The sequence below is a fragment of the Astyanax mexicanus genome, chromosome 2, assembly GCF_023375975.1.
Source record: "Astyanax mexicanus isolate ESR-SI-001 chromosome 2, AstMex3_surface, whole genome shotgun sequence".
NCBI classification, from domain to species: Eukaryota; Metazoa; Chordata; class Actinopteri; order Characiformes; family Acestrorhamphidae; genus Astyanax; species Astyanax mexicanus.
Genome location: NC_064409.1, coordinates 61,946,538 through 61,960,031, shown reverse-complemented (window position 1 = coordinate 61,960,031; position 13,494 = coordinate 61,946,538). Strand labels below are relative to the sequence as shown.

General features: G+C 39.9%; 1 protein-coding gene across 2 annotated transcripts in view; it reads right to left on the bottom strand.

The window, feature by feature from the left end:
* Nucleotides 1-13,494, bottom strand: part of furinb (furin (paired basic amino acid cleaving enzyme) b) — a 148,396-nt gene that overhangs the window by 12,882 nt on the left and 122,020 nt on the right. For both annotated transcript variants that reach the window (XM_007228136.4, XM_022672158.2), the window contains 2 exons: nt 11,726-11,938; nt 5,401-5,501 (listed from right to left, as the gene is read on the bottom strand). In XM_007228136.4, coding sequence (XP_007228198.3) covers nt 5,401-5,501; nt 11,726-11,938 — 314 coding nt within the window. The remainder of the gene's footprint in view (nt 1-5,400; nt 5,502-11,725; nt 11,939-13,494) is intronic.

Here is a 13,494-nt window from a genome sequence, read left to right as displayed (position 1 = left end):
CTGCCAAAGCACATACAAAAAAAAAAAACTGTATTAATAAGATGAAACAAATGAATAATTCTCTCTAAGTTCTGAAAATTCTAAATCCATCTGATCTTTGCTTTTTTTCTTATTTGGGAAAGACAAGACAGAACAGGCTTCTTAATAAGCACTGAAAGTTGTAAATGACAATCAAAAACAACACCCAGATATCAAGGAAAAGTATTAACAAAGAGCAGCCAGCAAATCCCTAGGAAATTCGTCAAGACCAACAAGCAGAACTTCTGTTTTTTTTTCTTTGTTTAATTGTAAGAAATGTTTAAGAAAATAGCAGTTCATCCACTCCTTAATTGCATCACTGCTCTCAGAGAGACTTAGATTAGCTTTTTTGTTGAAGTCATTTCACTTGACAAAGAGAAACAGCTGGGTATTATTCACATAACATAATGTTATTATAGTAATGGCCTTCTGCAGCATATGACAGTGTATTCTGTGTACTCCATATCCACCAGCGTTATTGTTGCACTGTGACTATATGAAGGAAACATATATTATTTCTGTACAGAGAAACATCAAGCCTGTGATTCACTGCAGCCTTGGGTTCATGATTCAATATTCCCATGATATTGCGGACAAATGAAGAGAAATGATGAGCGTATCCAGTTCTCATATAATCTACTAATGAGACCAGAGCTTGGAGGCGAGGAGCGTGTTGTGCAGGGCATGACCGTGCCTTGTTGATTGGTACTGGTTGGTGTTAAAAACTGCAACTGCATACGATATCATAATTAAAAGAATGTCTATTCTGCACAACACATTGTCACGTCCACACAATGCGGGCTGCCACGTTTTCGCATTGTATGCTCACAGTGTTCTGCAGCATTGTTGCCCCCCCTACTAGATATTCTCTGCATGTTTTTAGCACACTCATTATGTCGTGAACAGGACATTCATTATACTCTAAGCCTATTCACTATAGCCAGAGTAATTATGGAATCCAACAAGAGAATCTGGGACAGGTCCTAAACAGCAGCTCCAAGTCATTCTAAAACAGCTCCACCATGTTAACAGACTAAATCACACACTGTGAAACCTCACATCATAAAAATAAAATCACAATTACAAAACACTTAGCTTCCAAATTACCAGCAAAAAGAGCTGCATCTATCCATTGGGGCGGTGTCATCAAAAAGCACTTTAAAAATGGTGCCTCTACAGTTGGCTCAGTGTGTGTGTGCCCATTGATTAGATCAGCTGTTGCTCTGCACAGCAGAATACACAACCCTGGGGGTCTGAACAACTCCGTCAGAGGCACATAAAAGTCCAGCGGTGCAGCTCAGGACACGTCGTATCTCACCGGAACAGGTGGTCGAGCATTCACAGAGCCGCACTGATATTTATTTACCGAAGCCCATCAATACGACAACTGAGAAAGCAGCGAATGAGTCTGACAGCCTTTCTGTGAATAATTAAGATCCTCATGAATTCAGATCTATTTAATCCTGAGTCATTCTGCAAAATAGGTGCCATTTGCATCTGCAACATTTAAAGAAATGCATTAAGCACAATAAAAATGTGTGTTCCAAAGCTTAAAGCTATTATCCTTCAACTATTTTCTTTACCTGATATTTAAGTAATAACTTTTATAGTGAGTGGAACATACTAATTTGAATCATTTTTCATTAGCGAAAGGTTATTTTTCACATCTAAACTGACCAACATGACATATGAGTCAATAATCATTTTTTTTTACCTATTACTTTTAGGATTATATGTGTCCATTACATAATATACATTACGTATGATGTAATAATTCATATTTTTGTGTGTCCCTCTGTCAAACCACCTTGTCCAACAATTTTTTTCTACAATTAATAAACTGTTGTTTTGACTAAAACCACGAAGAGGAAGGGACATCATTTGAGCCTTTGAATTGGCCAGGAACCAATAGAACAAATTCTGCCAACCCTTTTCATTGTTTTAGCTGCTTTTCATTTTGTTGTGTTTTACATTAAAACCTATTTTTACATAAAGAAAAAAGGGTTTCAATTTGCAATATGTGCTAGGTCAGGAATTCAATCATAGGAGGGTGACCACAATTGTATTAGGATTAAATGTACCACCTTGTCACACACCACCATATCACATATTAAAGTAAATTAAAAAGATAATATACTAATACCATTTTGTTGGCCTGAAGTGAAAAAAATGTTTTTTGTAAGATTACTATAGATTTTATGTAGAGCTTTAAAAAGATGTGTGTAGTCATGTGACTCCACCTCATTCAACCTGCTTCATGAAAGCAGTCTAAAGGAGAACTCAAAAAACAAGCCAACTATGCAACTTGAAAATCATTTACCAAAGAAAAATCCAAAATTCATCATGTATTAAAATAATCATTGATTTGTAAATATCAAAGTAAAATATTCAATGAATCATGATAACGATATTGGGTCATTCGCCCGGCACTGATTTCATACTTGGATTAATAATAAAAGTGTTAATAGAAATTCTCAATTTGCAGCGTAGAAATGGCAGCGGTTTTACAAAAGAACTTTCCTACTTTCATAAATCAACCAGGGTAATTTATGAAAGGTCAAGTCAGCTCCTTTTTTATTTGCCCCTTGATAAATGACCCAGCGGACAAATTCATTATGTCACACACACAATTTATAATCAGTGCTTAATATAGTGCAAATGGTGACCTAACCATGACTGGGTAATGTGGGAATACACCCAAGGAGACACCAGGAGGACAGGAGGAAGGCGAAAACATCAGGCTCTGAAGTCACCTTCAGCTAAACAGCAACATCATAAAGCGCTCCACCTGATTTAATGGGGAGAAAAAAGCGAAGTGACAGAGGCCTACAGGGAGCCAGCGCGACATAACACAAAGGCACCTCAGGCGAATACAATCAAAGTGTGCATAAGCTGGGTTTACTGCCCCGAACGGCAGGGGCCGGAATAGAAGCGCTCCCCCTTCTAAGCTCACCTCCTTCCATCGCCTTAAGATTTCACATTTCGCCACCAACGATCCATAGCCCTTTAAACGATATTGTTCTCTCGCTTATGTGCTCTCGCGCTTACCTCCATCAGCGAGACGAAGGCAAAAACAGAGAGGAAAAGTCGCTGATCCGGAATACATTTCACTGTCTTATTACCACTCTCCAGCGCGGAGGGGCAAAATATTATGCAGCTTGGTGAGAGCTCATAATTGAGTATGATGACTTGTGAGGAGGTGATGTGGTCACTGAGCCACACGCACACACCCGCACAAATACACGCACACGCACACACACACACACACACACACACACACACACACACACACATGCGCATGCATGCACACTCACACACACACACCTTATTTATTTGGACTGGAGAGGGGCAGGGGCACCCAGCCCCCATTCTTTGCCCTCAAATCTCTCTGTCTCCTTTAGTGAAGGACAAGTGTCAAGCACATGTCAACTGGGTGTCACATTTATAAAAATGTGTGAGGTATGAGGGAAAAGGAAGTGTGTGTGTGTGTGTGTGTGTGTGTGTGTGAAACTGAAGGATGAGTGAGAGCAGGAAGAGAAAGATAGGTCACGTGAGCTACAGGTGACTGATGTATGACTAGATGTCAAGTGTGACATTTGAGTTAATGTTGGATAGATATGAGTGTGTGTGGAGTAAGGATGTGTGTGTGTATGTGTGAAAGAGATAAATTGTGTGACTTAGTGAACAATGAGAAATGGGTGAAGAGATGGACTAGAGGTGTGTGTGTGTGTGTGTAAGAGAATGTTTTTGTGACAGCTGTATGTCATTGTGTTTATGACTGTCGATATAGATAGATGTGTGTGTGTGTGTGTAGGGGTCTGCGTGTGAAATTAATGAGTGGGCTTATGGAAGGAAAGTTGATGGCCGATGACATTTGGAAGGCGGTTGCAGTAAACAGGAGACAGTTTGTTTAAATTATTAGAAATGGCATATACTGGTAGCACTGGGTATTGGTAAAGAGCTGATGTTAGCAAAATTTAAATAGAAGATAAACTGATCACCAAAAAAATTAAGATGAAACATTTTTTCTAACGTTTGAAGCAACCTTTGTAAATTGTTTTTTGTACAATTTTAGGATGAAAAAGTAAAGCTCTCAAATTCTCAGAAGTTCTCAAGGTCTCAGAACAGCTTCCTCAAGTATCAGTAATAGTAGCAGTAAATCAGCAGCTTCTTAAGGGCTCTTCAAAGCAGCTGGCTAGATGGAATTTTTAATATGATTGCTAGAAAGGCAAGAAATCAAAACCTCTGTTTGACAGTAAAAAGATCTTTAAGAGTTGTGGTGCACTGTTCTACTGTGCAGTGAAATTCAAGCTTCATGAAAGAGTCATCAGGAAATCATCCCTCCTCCATGGTCACCAATAATACAGAACCCAAATTAAATGCCTAACTAAGCCTGATGCATCATTTCTTGGAATGAACTTAGAAATTATTATTTTGGGGTAATTGGGTAGAAAAGAAATTCAGTACATACAGTACCAGTCAAATGTTTGCACACACCTTAAATTCTGTGATTTTTCATTTTTATAAATGTTCTGCATAGCAGATTAATACTAAATTATAACCATAAAGAAAAACATATGAAATTGTGTAGTAAACAACAAAACAGAATGTTTTGTAGTTTAAGTTTACATTCCTCTTGCTTAGGATGACAGCTTTGCATATCTTGCCATTTTTTTAGTCAACTTTATGAGGTAGTCACCTGGTATGGCATTTAGTTATCAGCTGTACTTAGAGGTAGAGTTGGATACCTAGGTAGGTAGAGTTGGATACAGTAATTAGCCCTATTTGAGTAAAGCTCTAATCCATATTATTGCAGGAATTTCTTGACTAAATAAAATACTTAAAAAAAATACTTTAAGAAATGAAGGTAAGTAAGTAGGTGAATATATTCAAGAACTTTGAAAGTATCCTTAAGTGCAGGTGCAACATTATGATGAAACTGGCTCTCATCAGGACTGCCCCAGGAGAAAGAAAGACCAGGAGATATCTCTGGTTGCAGCAGCATAAGTTCATCAGCATTACCAGCCTTAGATACAACAAGTTAACATTAAGCATTCCAGATAAGAGCAACGCAATAGCTTTACAAAGTATTTTGGTTTGTTTAACACTTTTAAACTTTTTAGTTTAAGTAAATGATTCCTTATGTGTTCCTTCATAGTCTAGATGACTTAAGTATTAATTTACAATGTACGGGGGGAATAAAAAAAAAAGAAAAACATGTCCAATCTTTTGACTTGTATTATATGTGACCACTCAATCTTAAAAACTTTATTTAAAAACTACTGTTGTCTGTCTGGGTTTCTCATAATTACATACATACACTAACAGGGTGCCTGTACAGTGAAGCTGTCTGTGTGTGTGTCGGTGGGGCTCATCACTTACTTGGCTTCCAGAGCAAGAGCGATGATGCCAGCAGCGAGAGGGGCTGAAGCGGATGTGCCAGTGTGCGAGTCTGTACATTTCTTCCTCAGATCCGTTGTCACCTATGCACCACACACACACACACACACACACACACACACACACACACACACACACACACACACACACACACACAGAGATGGAAAGGTGAGTGGTCAGATATGAAAAAGTCATCTGAAGCATTCAGAAATGAATGGCTAACAGTATGCAGCCAGAGGCGAGAGCTGGGCTGGCTGACACGACAGCGCTGGCAGCAGAGGGGACGTCCTCACTCAGTCACACACACACGCTCAGCCGCTGAAGCTATGGCCACCCCGGAGACTAATAAGACGACATCCTCATCACCGATGCTGCTGGGCCTGGGTTTAATTAGGGCCTCTGAGACCTGGGGACCAACCTTGCTTAGGATAAGGAATGGTCCGCCCTCAGGCAATGCCATCATCAGGACTAACACGGAGGAAGAGAGAAGGGCTGCTCTGTGTATTGGCTGCTAATCGCTGGTCGCAGACATTATACAAGTCATTCTCAGGAATGGGTGCCCTTTGTGAAGATGAAAAAATGGCCATTTAACTCTGTAAGCAAAATTCTACCCCATCACATAAAAAAAGGTTTTAGAAAGAAATTATGATGGGGTTAATGGTTTTGTGCTAGCAAATAACAAAATCAGTTATTTCTGTACTTGGCCTTATGACCAATAACTGTGAAAATGTGTCCATATTAAGCAGAAACAGGGTTAAAACATTGAATTTAACAAGCTTGATATGAAAGTGAAAATGTTTCAATATAGAAAAGGGACAGAAATGCTCACTTCTATTTAAACCATGTGGTCATAGAAACGTTGATTAGATAATTTCTTCAAACTTTTCTTTTAAGTGGAAAAATGACAATGTTATGGAGTTGAATGAACAACTGACAACTAGAAATTAGAAACCAAATCAATTAAGAAAATAAAATGATCATATGCCAAAATGCTGAAATTGCTGATAACACTGACATTCTCTTACCGAAACCCTGAATGTTGTATTGTGTGCTGTGAGTGTCCCAACCAATCACAGATTCTTGTTTAGGGTTTGGTGAAATCAAGGCATTCAGAGAATTCAGCCAATGCACTGAATCATTTCATCATTTTAGACTGATTCATGTTATCCACGTAATGTCATGTCACTTGTGTGGAAATTAAAAGTAAAACGTTTTTAAGGATCTACTGACGCATACTGTACTATGATAAATACTGCGTATCGTGAAATTTTGTGATCTATATTTTTCCATATTGCCCGGCTTCATCATCAAAAGTATCACAATAAGGTAGTTTATCTGTATTATGCTGACACACAGTCTCCATGGCAATATATAGTTATTAACTCACATACAGGCAGGCATCAACACACCTACACACCTACACACACACACACACACACAAAATGAGAATGAGAACCAGCTTTGCATACTCGCACCAAATAAAACCCCAACTGTCTGGTCAGAGTGCCTCTTTTTTTTTTTACCTTAATTCAGCATTACCTTTGTCACCATAATGAAATGGAGGGAGAGGGAATTGCTATTGGTTTCAAATGCAAACAAATGTGCACACACACGCACACAGGGACCCACACTCCACATTTTCAAAAGAGCCGTTTGCGACCGGCTGCTTCTCCCGTGCCACGGTGAAATGAGGCGAGAGAAAGAGAGAAATAGAAGGAGAGAGGCAGCAGCTCACTCCCAGAATCCACAATCACTCTCGCTGGCACATATAATTACTGGCGAATCAGGCAGAATTAGGCTAATTCCCCACAGGCAGCGAGAACAGGGCGAGCACACGCACCAACAAGTAGCATGAAATGCTTAAAAAGAGTCTTATCAGACAGCATTGTTGAAAGTGTGAAGGTTACTTAAAACATGTAATGGGCTTCCAGCTTAAAAGATTTAATTAGCTTTGAAAGCTGCATCTAAATTAGCTGTAAGTCTGGGTGGCATGGCTAAAGCCAGTTAGGCTAATGCTAAGAAGGCACGGCATACTACAAATACCTACATAGAGAAAGCCCTAAGCTGCATGGTATGCAGATTTCACTCCATCTGTCGTGTCTCTCTCTCTCTCTATTTAAGATCAACCCTACTACTGCCAAAGTAAACCCAAGGTAATCTTAACTAAACCAAATTGTATTGATTTTTCTGTTAGGACTGATAAGATACTGAGCTCCAAAATCATTCTTCTGTGACTTCCGGAAATGTGCATTATGTCAAGTACTGCAAGGGTACTGAGAAATCCTGTTTTTGACTGCAAGTTGTGTGTAAAAAGGAATGTCATTGAATCAATGGGTTTAATAATTCTGAATAATTAAATCAGGGCTGGAAAACAGACCAACTCGAAAATCTTCAGAACTGTTTAGTGACAGTATTAACTTGTTATATTTGCACGGCCAACATCCAAACAACAAACATCCATCTCACCGGAGCAGCAAATCATCACCAGACACTAGATATGAGAATATGGGTGGTTGCTACTTAAACCAAGCTGAGCCAATGTCCCCCCATCTCATCTCATCTCATCTCATCTCATTGTCAACCGCTTTATCCGTGAAGGGTCGCGGGGGGGGGCTGGAGCCTATCCCAGCAGGCATCGGGCGGAAGGCAGGATACACCCTGGACAGGCCGCCAATCCATCGCAGGGCAGACAGACAGAGACAGACACACAGACACACACAGACGTGCCGTCTTTGGACTGTGGGAGGAAACCGGAGAACCCGGAGGAAACCCACGCAGACACGGGGAGAACGTGCAAACTCCACACAGAAAGACCAGGGTCGCCCCAGCCGGGAATCGAACCCAGGCCGTCTTGCTGTGAGGCGGAAGTGCTACCCACTGCGCCACCGTGCCGCCCCCAATGTCCCCCCAACAAAGTAAAATCCTAGGCCGGAAACTCCGAATTATTTGCTAACTTTTAAATCAATCATGAATACCTTCACTAACCACCAAACTGGAGCCAAACACACATCAGAAGGTAAAGTATTGGGTTTCTATTTTCTAGGGGCAGAATGTAAAAAAGCTAAATCCAAGAAAGGGAGTGAGGGAGTAAGACTAAAAGCTAACCCAATTACAATCTCAGCTAGCTAACAGCACATCACACTGAGAGGACACAATGACAATACATTCAATCGTATACTTATAGCTTTTGGCCCATCACAAAAAGCTGTGGATCTTATACTTTTATATAAAGCATACTACAGTATGATAGCTATTGATACCAGGCCAGTATCCATAGAAAATTCTTGGATGGAATGGACATCAGAGCAAAAACATCAACAAAACATACAAAAAACATTCCAACAAACAATGAATGTGATATTGTAACAAATATTATCTAAAATCACAGCTAACAACATGACATCTGTTCATACTGTTATCAGATTATTCAAGCAGTCATGATTCAATTTCTAAGACTGGAGTAAGATTTAAAATTTTGATTGAGAGAGAGAGATGGATTTTAGCTCTGTCATAAAAAATGCATTCATAACTCAGTTATCTGATTATTCAAGAAGTCATGTAAACAGAATTCATCTATTTTAAGATAACAGTCTAAACATTTGATTTATAAAGTACGGTTCATGTATGCTCTTTAATGCTTTATTCTCCGATTTCACTGTCTATGCAGTTTGTGTGAAAACAGAGTGTGTAACCAAAATAAGTGAGCAGCTTTTAAAATAAGAGGATTTAAATAATCTTTATCTTCTATAGCACATGTTCACATAGTGTCTTGATGTGTTAAAAAAGAAAAGGCCACTATAAAAATGTCCCCATATCATGGGATAGAAGGTTAAAACTCTGAGCCGAGGTAGTTTATAAAAAATAAATATTGGATCTGTGTCAGTATTTACAGATTAATATCTGTATCAGAAGCAAGAATGTGTTATCATGCCATCTCTACATTCAGTTCACAGGTTTTTACAGTGTAAACTGCTCCCAAACAAGTCTGGTGGTTGTGAAGGTATTTTTGAGCCCCAGAGTGATGTGTTTTGAATCCCCCCGAGGCCACGAGTCTTCAGAATTTCCACCGCGTTTAGCTCTACAGCCTGTGAGAATATGCAGGCGGGCAGATGCAGGGGAATCATTTTTTTCGGCTCGTCTCACACACAGTTTTAACCACAGGTTTACTCATCCTCCTTCTTTCACATGCTCATTGTAACTGCAGCGGAAGGCTGGCATCTGTTCCTCATACATACATATCCCCTTAGATGTGCACCTAGAAATAGGTGGTAATGAGCACGTAGGTGTGCGTTTGTGTGCCAGCAAAGTGTGTGTGTGTGTGTGTCTATGACCTGTAGAGTAAACCTGTAAAGGACTAATAGCCAAACACTTCACACGTGATTTATTTTCAATCTAGTTCAATTCGGTTTCTGCTGTCTTCATTGAATCTTGGCAGAGGCCCAGTGTGCGAGTGTATTTTGGCGTGTGTGATTGTGAATGAGCGATAGAGACATCGATTCGGAGAGATGCATCATACACACACACACACATACACACACAATGAACGCAATCACGTGGAGAATCATATTCCTGCAGGGCTTTGTCTAACAGAGGGATGAGCTCAAGAGGACTATTTACACAAATTAAACCTAACTGTGCTCATTTATATGTATGAGATTAAGTGGGCTTACTGTGTGCTGCTATTAAATGGACTCATGTGAGGGTCAGCAAATACCTGTTTGAATATGACCTATATACATATATATGCACACAGAGAGAGTCTAGTCCCTGTAGACAAGTAGTGCCAATAGAATGGGACTTTCTGCAGCAGTTAAACATAAACCTATTGGCATAACAGCACTGAGCTGTGGAACAGTGGATCTGAAATGCGTTTATTATTAAAAAACATACATTCCATTTTCACACATATAGAATTGCTGGATATATGGCAGTCTTAATGTAACAAATTTTTTTATAGCTCAGGGATCATCTGAACATATACCTTTTTACTTAAATTAGAATAGGTCAATGGGCTATACAAAACATGTTTATCAAGTTCTTTACACAAAATCATGTATACGCTGTGTATTTAAAACACTTTTAAAAAACTCATTACCGTATTTTTCCCACTATGAGGTGTGACGCATTGTGCAACACTATTATGGAACAAGGGTGTCGTCCTGTTTCCCTTTTAATAAGGCAGGTCTTGCCACTGGGTGCTGGTGGTGGTGGGGTAACTAAGTTAAGTAAAGCTAAGCTAAGTAAACAAAACTTTTCTTTTAAAGTCAAATGAGCGCTGGATGTTAATCTACACAGTTGTCTCTCCTGAAATCTGTTTATTTGGGTAAGTAAAGAATTTCCGTTTATTTAAAGTAATCTTAGATTTCCACAAAGGATGCGTGCAACAGCACTAGTGTTCAGGTAAGCTGCTAGCCCGATATTAGCTAGTGACTCGTCCCATGTAGCTTATTTTAACATTGTAAATGTGCAGGCTACAAATACGATATACTCGCCTCTGAATGGCAAAAGATCTAGCGCTCAGCGTGGTGAATGCTAATGCTTCTCCAGCAGTGCTAGCCGGGGTTAGAAGGAGGCTACAGGTCAATAATACTCACCTCTGAATGGCGAAAGAGCTAGTGCATAGCAGGTTAGTGGCAAATGCTAATGCTGCTCCAACAGTGCTAGCCAGGGTTAGCAGCAGGCTACAGACTGACTTGCCTCTAAATGGCGAAAGGGCTAGTGCTTAGTGCGGTTAGCAGCTAATGCTAATACTGCTCCAGTCTCGGTGCTGGAGAAATAAACTGGAACTCTTAAAATGCTGTTCTTCAGCAGAGTGGCTTTACTGTTCCTTACAACCTGACTGGTAAAATTCATACATAAGGTGAATATATAAAGAAATAAAGTTTGCTGGCTAATCCTGCTGTACATAATTTAAAAGGCTCATAAAAGCATATGATTCCTGGCACCAAACTCCTTCAGTTGACTCAGAAAATGGATAGATGGATTCTTTTCATGATTGAGTGTTTATAGAGGTTGTTAAGACCCAAGTGGAAATACAAAAGCATGCAAAATGTGAGTTTTGCAGAATATGTCCCAATTAAAGTACAGCTTTTTTGTCCATAGGCTGCTAAAAAATCAAGTCAAGTCTAAAGGTTTTTGTCATTTTATCTGTGTGCTTGATTTATGTACTATCTTTTCACAGATACAAAACCATGCTCCTACTGACGTTTGGGATTTATACAGCTTTTTCTTATTTATCACTACATCTATCTTGTGTCATCTAAAAATCTCATCTTCCAATCCACTCATCTTTTATATTTCTACTTACGATCTGCTTCTCGTTGAGATTGCCGCTGCTGTAGGTTGTAGCGAGTGTAGAAGAGCAGGCCTCGCTGTACCAGGGCACGTTTCCGTACTGAGTGGTGCTGCTAATGGAGAGAGTGTAAATGCTGTTGGTGTATCCATCACAGTTACAGCTGTCCTTCTCCCGGCCTCCATTACCAGACGCCCACACAAAGATTGATCCAAGACCACCTCGGCCCTATATAACACACACAGACGAAAACAGTGGGCTGCATGTCATAATGAAATGTGTGTTAATATATACTGGCACATGTGTAGATTTTTGCCATCACACAAAATTCTCCTTTTCACTGAGCTTACTACACATATTTGTGCACAAACTCCTAAACCATGAAATGATGTTTTTTCTTTATATAGACTCTACATAATGTAAATCTGCCAACTGTTCTCCACATAGTTGCTATTTAAGATTTCTTCCTCTGCAAACTAATCTGAGCATTATTCAAAATCAATCCATGATTTGATTAAATACATGTGATTAAATTCTCACTACCACTCTCTGCTTTGTTTCAGCGTTCACAGTTGATTGAGTTGAAAAGACTGAATTACTTTTTGTTGTTTTTAGACCAGACAACGCAGGAATGAAGCTGCAGTTATTGCGAGTGAGGGGATCCTTATGGGAGAGATAAAGCTGCTCTCTGCTCATAATTAAGTCTATACAAAGTCCGCCATAACAATTTTCATCCGGTTTGTATCCAAGCAGCATTACCTTGAAAAATCAACAGTAAACAAGAGATTTGAGAGCGACTTTTGCTTCTGCTGAAAAAAAAAAAGCCTGGGTGTGGATCAACAGCAGCACAGTCAGAATGCTGCAATATAAAGGAAGGGGGGTGACTGCAGGGTGCATGCTTGGAAAGGTCACACAGTATTCACTTGTCAGATTCAATGTAGATAATTTCACACTGTCACTCACTGAGAATAGGTTTCAATGTTTGATTTGAGATACAGACGGCAGACTTACTGTCCAAACAAACACGTCTCATATCGAGAGCGAAAAGAAAAATGCAAATTGCTGTGTATCTTTCCCCTTTTTAAATCCACCATTTCAATATAAATAATTGAGCAAACTGAGGAGACCAGCAGGATAGATCAACACTGAAATGTCATTCTAATTTAAAGTCACAGACTAAAGAAAATCACATTTTCTTATTCCATGCGGAGTTAAAAAAAAAAAGAGCCGGAATAGGGAGCCTCTGACCTGACGGAACACCACTGGCAGCATCATTAAACAGCTGAAAAGCGCACAGGATATGACAGGAAAAGAATGAGCGAGGAGAGGATAGCAGGAAAAAGGAAGAGAGACAGAAAGATGATGATGAAGGAATTATGGCAAGGGAAGAAAAGACAGAGGGGGGGAAAAATGGCCACTGGCACTCATTTCCACCTCATGCTGTGCGGCATGCGCAAGTGTGAACGCTCCAGCAGCACACGAAATGACGGGGAGGAGGCGTGTGCGCCATGGGGAAAAAAACAACATTATCACGAAAAAACACCCCCGAAAAAAACAAAGGGATTTAGAATGCACACTTTTCCATCCTGTAAGATCAGGGAAATCTCTAAATACGTCTTTATTTCTGTAGTCGACAGCCCTGCTGAGCTCTGTGACAACACGCCTCGTTCTCAATGCTCTTATCCCCTGCATGGCGAAGCGTTTAAGCAGGCCGTAACGGCTTAGCGTCACCGCATTCGCTTGGGTCCGCGGGGCGCAAAAGGCGCTAATGGGAGGACAAAGGA